Genomic DNA, 10,000 nt, shown 5'->3' with positions numbered 1-10,000 from the left:
CTTTTCTCTTTGCCTTCCGCACAAAGTTCGTCTCAGCTTCTCGTCTCTCATTCACTGTCTTTATCATCTCTATTTATGCGGCTTTCTTCGCATCATTTTTTATTCTTGTTCTCCATTTTCCCTTTTTTTCGTAGTCATCTGCACCGATTTCTTCCCTCTTTCTGCCCTCTCTTTTGCGCAGCCATCCTCGTTCTGTTTCTTTTCTTTCTTATATTCTCTTTTCCCTATTCTCCAATTGTTTTTATTTATGGTCATCCTCCCCCTCTATTCTCTCCTGTTTTACGTTTTTTATTATCGTTTTATCTTTCTTCGTTTTATTACTTTCTTTTATTGTCTTTCTTTACCTCTTCTCCCAATATCTATCATGTGAGGTTTTCTTTCTCTCTGCTGTTATCTTTTTTGCCTCTTCTCCAAACTTTATCGTATTTTCGTCGATGATATCCGTACACGTTTCCACTTCACTTTCTGATCATTTCAGTTTTCTTTGTTTTTCTTTGTGGCCATCCTTTCAGTTTTCGTGTCAGCTCTCGTTCGCTCCTCAAATCTTTTATCATCTCTATTTTCGTGAACATTTGTGCAGTCTTTTCTTCTCTTTTCTTCTTTCTTCTCCGGGCTTTCCAATCTTTATCATCTTCTTGGCCTTTCGTCCCTCCCTCCCTTCCTTTCTCCACTTCTTCCTCCCCCTTCTCTCCTCCTTCCATGATCCTCCACGGACCTTATCTCTCGGTCCGCTGACCAAAATTGCGCAAGGACTCGAATGCCAACTCCGGACCGCACCGTCCAGCGGATCTCACCAATTTCCTTCGCTTTCTCCAGCTGTATTCCGAGACATAAACAAATCGCCTTCGTTTCCAGGGCATAAAAACGACTCGTCTTCTTCGTTTCCCAGAGAGCTATTGTCAAGAAAAAGAAAGAAAGAAGAAGAAGAAGAAGAAAAAAAAAGTCTGGAAAAGAAGTCCCAAGCAATATCTTTCCAAGGTGTAACACCCTCTTCAACGAGAGGATTTCAGCGTGTTGCCGCCGTTGGGATCGAGTGTAAAAGACGTAGGATGATTTCAGGGTCACATGTTCGTCGCTAGATATTTCCAGACTGAAGTCAGATTTTGCAAATATTGGCATCTGACAATTTTTTTTTCAGTTATTGTATTTCATTCTTAATGCTACTAGTTCATTGCATGAGACAATATTAAGGGTATATATATATATATATATATATATATATATATATATATATATATATATATATATATATATATATATATATATATATATATATATATATGAAATTTATTTGTTTATTTATATATATATACACATACACACGCACAGAGAAAGAGAGAGAAAGAGAGAGAGAGAAAGAGAGACAGAGAGAGAGAGAGAGAGAGAGAAAGAGAGAGAGAGAGAGAGAGAGAGAGAGAGAGAGAGAGAGAGAGAGAGAGAGAGAAGAAGTGAGAGAGAAAAAATCTCTATTTTCACATCACCGTAACCATCCCACGACATCGACTCCAGCTAGGAGTAAATCTTAACATTATGATCTGCAAATCGACCCAGGGAAGTTTTTTTTCCTCAGTTTTTATATTTTTAGTATGCATTAGGTTCCACGCAATCTAGTGTCTCGTTTATCTTAAGGACAGGAAGAGACGATCTATATCTGTGTTAAATTTGGAAGATCGTAAACTTTGCCAAACTATAAACTTTATTATGGATTACCGTTATGCTGCGCTTACTTTGAATTAATGATTGTTGTTGTTATCACCATACCGATTAAAATTATTCTTGATATTGTATCATTATTGTCATCAATATTTCAGTTATTAGCGGCTACTTTTACTGCACTGACCATCTCAAATAACGGCAGAAAACATCAGCACAAACAAACAATCAACAGGAAAGTGAAATAATCCTTGGCAAACAAGCTTATATTTTGCACGAGAAACCGCCGTTGCGCATCTAGACCTCATTTTGTTTTCTTTTTACGTTCAATTAATTTGCTTTATAATTTGGCTTTGTATTCTGGACTGATTTTCTGCATAACTTCGTTGAATTTCAGTTAATCATACCGTGTGACTGCCAATGCAATCTCCATATTATATTGCATCATCAGGATGAGTTAGGTAAGATAATGCATTTGATGATTATGTTGTATTAATATTTGATAATGGCCAGTTGAATAATTAATACATTTTACGTTCTGTTTGATTTGATAGGTTTTGATAAGTTATCGCTTTTCATTTTGTTTATTCGTGTATCTAAAACCTATCATTTGCTATCTTTTAGCGAGAAATTTGGAATGATTTAAGATTGATAGATATAAAAGTCAATGAAGGAGGTTCGGCAATTTAATTTTAAATAAACTCGGATTCATATTTAAAGGTTCCTATGAGTATAAAAAAACACTAACAAGCTCTAACCAAGTAGTGGATAAAAGCCATTTGATGTACACTGTAACCATGTCTTCGTTTTAGTGACTGTGTACATTATCAAAAAATTATATGCAGGGCCTATTTTTCAGGTCATTTATGAGTCATTCTTAGACTGCAAATATTACCATTTCCTCAAGTGGCAGTAAGGGAAGAAAAAAATATCAAGAAACCGACAAATGACCCGATTTGCCACATGTTATTTTATCGGTTTTGCAAATGTGAGTTAACCAAGATGGAAAACATTCATAAATCATACCCGTGACCCCGAGAACATGCATCATTGATTATGCAATATCCTGGACCACGTGTTAGATGCTTGCCCAAAAATTCTTCAAGCAAACGGGTTTATGCGGGCGTCCTGTCCACTTTTTCGACAAAGTGCTTTTCAATATTTTCCTAACCTTAATGCTAATACTACAAACATGGTTTTCTGTCTTATTCATTTTTGTTTTCTATTATTTCTCCTCATTAGACAAGTTTTTACAATAAAACTAAAATTACATATTATCATTTATAAATCTGTCATCGTTATCCAATTCTATTTCATTCTAGATAACACTATTTTATCATAAGTATATATATATATATATTAATCAAATTTACTTACTGCCCCTTACACACTAAGCAATATTTTCCATAAAATTTTCATTTTATATATTGGAACTTTAAACGTTTCTTTCATGGACATAGTTATATCGCAAAAAGTATTAAAATAACATTTATTGAGAGGTATCTGACATTCGTTAATCAGAACCACAATTGCATGTGATGGATAGGCCTATGCATATTACATTCTTACATTAATATATGATTTCATTGCATCGACTTTTGAAAATTAGTAAGTATTCGTTTGTAACTAAACTTAAGTATGTGATAATACACTGCGTGATTTCCCAGGATAATTTGAAAGGTAAGTTGAAATTCCCATTGGTATCTATCATGAAAATGTCATTGGCTAACAGGCAGGCTTTTCACTCTCAATACAACATAAAAGAAAGGTTCCTTTTATTTCGAAAAAGGGAAATATTCTGGTTCATTGATTGTGCACTGAAATCTCCACCTGGAACAATAGTGTTGGAACTCGGACCGGTGCCAGAATAAATGGAAGCAATGAACCACACTTTACTTTTGTCATTCATTTAGTCCCTTTCGCTGCTTCAGTATCTCCCTTTCTCTCTTCCTTTATTCATCTCCCTTGCTCTAGCTTTATTCTTCTATGTATTTCCTTCTCCTACTTCACATTTCTCCGTCATTTCTATCCTTGTTCCTTTTAGTGTCTTTACTTCCCCTGTTGGGTTCTCTCCTTCATCCTCTCCCTTTCCTTCTCGTTGATTTTCTTCTCCATAGCCCTCTCTTTCCATTTTTGTCTCTGTTTTGCCCATCTTTCCTTGCCCCTTCCATGTTCCCTCTCTTTTCCCTTTTCTTCCATACTTCTCGCTGTTGGGAACAAAGCCAAGTCTCCAGTTCCATACAATACAGTATGTATGTGGGATATCAAAAATCTCCATACATTATGAGAATTGTTAAGATCTAAAGGATGGTTATTAAACCTCCAGGCTCGGCAATATTTCGACCCAAAAGCGCCTTGTCTCACTAACCGACTCCCCATTCGGAACAGTGCCACAGCCTTCGCAAATGTTCACAACATTACCACTGCAGTATAGCAGGAAGCCGTCATGATAAGTTAAACGGTGCCACTACCCAAAAAAAACTCTAGTTTCAGAAAATAACAAGGACAATATCCACTATAAGATCTTAGGTTGATAATATCGTTGCAATATCCGCGTTCTCGTTGCCGCTTAGTAGTGCCACTATCAGCAATTTCACCTTTGTAATGGTACTTTTGTATTACCGCTTAGACCCAAGGTTTCCCTATTGCAGCATCTAAACACTTTTACAAGCTCTGTGGGGAACAAGTGGAATTTTCTAGCCAATGGAGCATCATTGCAAAGGACATAAATTATAGTTATAAGAAAGATGCTGTTATGATTACAAATTATAGTTCTCAGGAAGTGTCCATGGTTTAGTTGCAATGACAAGCTGCGACATGTATCTAGGACACCACAGGGTTCTCGTGGACTGAAATATTTACAGAACTTTCTAGGTATTATCATCTGGGTTAAATCATTTTCGCATTAGTTTACAAAACCTTTTTATTAACGGAAGTTCCTAGGAAGTTACCACTAAGGTATGTTCCAAGTATATCACCCTCTTTATGCTTACAAGCTTTGTAGTGATGTGCCTCCAGTATTTGGCCAGAATTTCGCCAGTTTCATAGGCGTCAACACAGTTCCCGTTTCGGAGTCAGGACCAATGGCTCCTCCTTTGCCAGCCTTTCAGGACCCCGCCTTCAAGCATAGCCATCTTGGCCATAAGCGTCCACGGTCTTCACAGGGTGTAGTCGAGAGCATATGCTCCTTTAGCCTTTCTATCAGACATGTAAAATCATGTTACTAGCAAGGCCATACTGCAAGCAACATCACTCTGTAGTGAGATGCGGAAGCCGGCTGCTGTTCGGCGCACCAACAGATGTTCAAATGCAGCATATTGATGTGAAGAGTCTCAGGTATCGGGCACGCGTGCAGGTGTCGTGCAGATGGCTACACAGTGACCTCTGGCCCCACCTCAGCCTTATTTGTAATCAATGCGGAACCACCGCAGCGTGGGGGAAAGTAACCGGAGAAACGGTTATAAACAGGTGTATAACGAATGAATGAGTGCCTCTAATAGTGTCGAAGGCAGTGCAGGTCGGTGGTAATTGATTTTATTCACTTTTAAAGAAAACTTGGTTCTTTTCCATACGCTCTCGTCTTCTCTCTTAACCATTCTCTTTATTTTCATCGTTTCCGTCTCTCCTTTTCCCCTTCCTCTTCGTTCCTTTCCTCATATCCCTCCTTCAGCTTTCCCTTCCTCTCTCTTGCGCTCTCCTCCCCGTCCCTCCTTCTCCCCGCCACCGCCACTGCCGCCGCCGCCAATCCGCTGCCGCTTCCCCGTCGCTATCTCCACCTTCCTGAGCTCGTTTCCCTTCTTCCCACACGAGCAACGACCAAGGAGCAGATTTCATGGGCGACCAAGGGCGTGAGGGCAGCCACACACACGCCTCGGTCGGTGATGGCCCGGGAGTGGCGCGCGGGGATGCAGAGGCGGACCTGTGCAACATTGATCTATTGCAGGAAGATGCAGGGGGTCACCCAATGCAGGTCTGCCGCCGCCGCCGCCACCTACCCCACCGCCGCCCTCACCGATGTGCCAATGTACACAACGCCGCCCATTCATGGCGGTTCTATATATTCAGCACGATCAACGAGAATGAACCTCTTTACTGAACCACCCTTGAACGTGTCGCCGACATGACCATTCTCATTATCGTTATCGCCATTATCCATCGCCATTAACACGCCCACAAATTTAATCCCTGTACTAGTGTGGTAAATTCGATTGTAAATACAATCGCGCTTTTCACCACCCACACACAAAAAAAATCAATTGTATTATCGCAATCAGCACTCACTAAGGGAGGTGACTTAACTATTGCATCAACAGTTTCTCCCGAGTTTTACGAGGGGCGGAGGGAGGAATGAAGAGAAAGTGATAAAGGGAAGGAATGAAGAAAGAAGGCAAAGAGGTAGAAAGAGAAAGGGAAGGAAAGATATGAGAAACAAAAGAAAGTAAAAAAAGAAAAAAAAGGAGAACAAATTAGTATGAATTTACATGAAAAAATAACAAGAATGAGAAGTAAAAAGAGAAGAAAATGGAAGACAGGAGAAGGTCAGAGCAGTGAGGTAAGAGGTAAAAGGGAGGGAAAAGAAAGGTAGGATGACCGAGACGGTTGAGTAGGAAGGGTCAGTGAAGAGCGAGGGGAAGGCTAGAGAATGAAAGTGTAAGTGGATAACATGGGTCGAAAAAAGGCCGTGGAAGGAGAGGGAAGAGGGTGGACGATGGGAATTAAGGGGAAGAAGGACGAGGAGATTAAAAATAAACAAGACAGAAGAATAAGAGGAAGAGCGAAGGACCGGAAAAGGAGTAGTGGAGAGGATGTCAAGAGGGGAGAGAGAGGAAGAGAGAGCTAGAGAGAGAGAAAGAGAGAAAGAGAGAGAGGGAGAGAGAGAGAGAGAGAGAGAGAGAGAGAGAGAGAGAGAGAGAGAGAGAGAGAGAGAGAGAGAGAGAGAGAGAGAGAGAGAGATAGGGAGAGGGGGTGAGGGAGCAAGGGATCGGTTAAGGAAGGAGAGAGGGCAGGGGGGAAACGTTCCTTGCATTGACAGTTGGGTTCCACCTGTACAACCTGCGTGTCAGGCTCAATCACGCCACAGAACTTCGGTGTTGCTATGTGTTGCTGGGAAGGCGTGAGTGTGAATAAGGACTTGATTTCGGGTGCCTGTGCGACTGTACATTTGAGTGGGTGTATGTTTGTGTGTGCGTATGTACGTGGTGGGGGCCGTTAGGTCTGCACCTGCACTAGCACCGCATGCCGGCCGGCCTCAGTGTTGTCCGGTGTGCTGTCCGCCCTCCACCTCCTCCACAACCCGCTCCACCACGTCCACCGCCTCCACCACGGCTCCGCCGCCGGCGCACTCACGTAAGTCACTCTCTGCCCCAGCATCTGCACGCCCCCTCCCCTCGCCCATCCCCCTCGTAGGTGCTGCTACGCCCACGCGCCTGCACGCGCCCGCACCAGCCTAAACCCGACCGGAAGAGCCTCCTCGGCCCACATTCCTGCGGCTCTATCGATTATCCTACGGTGTTATCCGAAATGCGATATTACAGCACTGGATCCTACTGGAGGAAACAGGATATCTGGCGACTTCCCTCGTGTCCCCAGCGACCTCGGTGCTGCTGCCTGACATAACGTCTAAGGTGACACAACACGAGCGCCGGCATGAGACTCCATGACGCAACGGTTACTCTCCGCACGGTAGTTCAAATTTAGTGATGAGACTGACGCCCAGTGCTGACTTAGGCGCTAATTGTGGTGTTTACATTGATGGATGAATTACGTCCGTTGTCATTTTTCAATTCTTGAGAATTGCTTTTTCGGCCGCAAAAGACTGTCATGGCGGAGATATTCGGTTTAATAAGTGAGGGCAGACCGGCATAGACCAAAAGAAGACAAATCTATGATTTGATATGTTTTAATATGTTCGAAGGAAAGAAACGGGAAAAACTCCCAAGGGAAATTAAGATGAAAAAATAGAGATATGCAGTTACTGAGCTATTGATCCTCAGACTCAATTCAACCCCAATATCGTGAGGTCACTTATCAGGGTTTCTCTCTCTCTCTCTCTCTCTCTCTCTCTCTCTCTCTCTCTCTCTCTCTCTCTCTCTCTCTCTCTCTCTCTCTCTCTCTCTCTCTCTCTCTCTCTGTCTATCTATCTATCTGTCTGTCTGTTTATCTATCTATCTATCTATCTATATCTATATATTTTTTTCGTTCTCTTTCTCTCTGTCTCTCTTTCGATAGTTAGATAGACAGAGGCAGGTAGATAGATAGATAGATAGATAGATAGATAGAGTGACAGATTGATTAATTGATAGATAGATAGATATATAGATAGATGGAGAGAGACAGATGTAGATGGATGGGTAAATATAGATAGATAGGTAGATATAGACAGATAAATAGAAAAATAGATAGATAGATATATAGTTACAAATACATCTGTAAATAGTCCCTTATCGCCGTGTGGTCAATCCATTCATAATCTTCCCGACACATTTTTTCTGGATAATTAGCAACGCTCCTACTTCCGGTGCGCCAGAGGTGTTCGCCGGGTCTGTGACTCACCTGATTCGTGTCAAGTTGTATTTGCATATTCCCTAATTTATGCATTGCCCATAATTTCCATTTACTTTCGAATTCGATCGTTCCGTCATTCGTGGGTCATCCTTGTTACTCTATGTATGTTTTCACGTGTAATTGTCGTTGTTAGCGTTTTCGCAATTATTAATGTTATTGATTATTGTCGTTGTTATTTTTTTGGTTATTAGTGTGGGAATATTTCGTCTTTTTTTCTTCTTCATTACCTACGACCTTTCCCTTAGTTGACCTGCCTTACCTATACTGTGGCCTTGTAAAATATTTAAATACATATAAGAGAATGCCTGCGCGGCACTTCAATATTGTCCGATTGATGAATGGAGGTTTCAGAATCGCAGCCCGCACGCACACACTAGGTGGGCGGTGGGTTGTTGACCTGAGAGGGGCTTGTTGCAAACAGTTAGACGTCATTTTAGACCAGCCTTGTGCAACATCTTTCCCAGAGGAAGTCCTTCCGTGGGCGAAAACGTACCGATCACGAGACGCCGCTAAGGGAATATCACCTGCGGAAAAAAATGGGACAGGTAAGGGACACCGCGCAGGTAATGAGGGGTATGGTCCTTTCCGCGAGCCACGTGTAATGCATACCACCGTGCCCTACGACCCACGAGAGGAATGACCCACGGAAAAATAAGAGTAACACAATTCCATATTTAAAAAATGGAGAAAACAGGGTTGGTCTGTCATTTTTTAATTCAGGAATGCGAGTATTCCTGAGATCGAAATTGAGAAAGGATGGCTAGCGGTGCCGGGTGTCGGTGTGGAGAGCCGGTGCGAACCAGGCAAAGCTCTCTTTTTTCGAGGGAAGAATAGACTGTAGTGTGACATTATCTACTCTTTCATCCCGGGCTTCTTGTGACGAATGGATGCTTTGACTCCGTAGTTTGTTAACGAGGACGTGGCTGTTATGGGTGTTCCCTCAAAAGGAATTTTCCCCCCGCTGTTCACCCACTGGATTTTCCTGCTGTGGATGTGAGGCAGCCGTCATGCACTGCAGCAGCGGCCGACTCACGCATCTGCAGGGAAAGAAAACGGAGGAATCGAGCGTGACGTCACAGAACAGTCTCCGATATTGCCATGTGGGAGTTTGTGAACATTTATAAGGTTTATGCATATTGCTGCGGTTCATGCAGCCACAAGGAAAAATGTGCGTTAATCAAGAACACCTACGTCCTGTCTGGGTGTCTGTCTGGCTCTCTCCGTTGACAATTCTCTCTCTCTCTCTCTCTCTCTCTCTCTCTCTCTCTCTCTCTCTCTCTCTCTCTCTCTCTCTCTCTCTCTCTCTCTCTCTCTCTCTCTCTCTCTCTCTCTCTCTCTCTCTCTCTCTCTCTCTCTCTCTCTCTCTCTCTCTCTCTGACCGACTGACTTACTGACTTTCTCTCTTTCCCTCTTTCTCTCTCTCTTTATCTGTCCCCTTCGCTCTCTCTCTCTCTCTCTCTCCCTCTCTATCTATCTATCTATCTATCTCTATCTATCTGTCTATCTGTGTGTGTGTGTATGTGTGTGTGTGCATGTGTGTGTGTATGTGTGTGTGTGTGTGTGTGTGTGTGTGTGTGTGTGTGTGTGTGTGTGTGTGTGTGTATGTGTGTGTGTGTGTGTGTCCTTCTCTCTCTCCCTATCCCTCCCCCTCTCTCTCTCTCTCTCTCTCTCTCTCTCTCTCTCTCCTCCCTCTCCCTCCTCCCCCCCCCCTCTCTCTCTCTCTCTCTCTCTCTCTCTCTCTCTCTCTCTCTCTCTCTCTCTCTCTCTCTCTCTCTCTCTCTCT

At 42.5% G+C, this 10,000-nt stretch overlaps 1 protein-coding gene across 2 annotated transcripts in view; it reads left to right on the top strand.

Moving 5' to 3' along the window:
- Window positions 1-6,804: 6,804 nt before the first annotated feature.
- The window catches only part of LOC119596383 (amyloid beta A4 precursor protein-binding family B member 1-interacting protein-like), a 3,921-nt gene continuing 725 nt past the window's right edge, over window positions 6,805-10,000 (top strand). Inside the window, exons 1-2 of one of the 2 annotated variants that reach the window (XM_037945599.1) lie at window positions 6,805-6,999; window positions 8,182-8,183. In XM_037945599.1, the coding sequence (XP_037801527.1) occupies window positions 6,843-6,999; window positions 8,182-8,183 (159 nt within the window). In that variant the 5' untranslated portion in view covers window positions 6,805-6,842. The remainder of the gene's footprint in view (window positions 7,000-8,181; window positions 8,184-10,000) is intronic. The other variant, XM_037945598.1, reaches the window with a different exon arrangement.

Source organism: Penaeus monodon, chromosome 37, assembly GCF_015228065.2.
Source record: "Penaeus monodon isolate SGIC_2016 chromosome 37, NSTDA_Pmon_1, whole genome shotgun sequence".
In the NCBI taxonomy this organism is placed as follows: domain Eukaryota; kingdom Metazoa; phylum Arthropoda; class Malacostraca; order Decapoda; family Penaeidae; genus Penaeus; species Penaeus monodon.
This window is presented reverse-complemented; position numbering and strand designations above follow the sequence as displayed.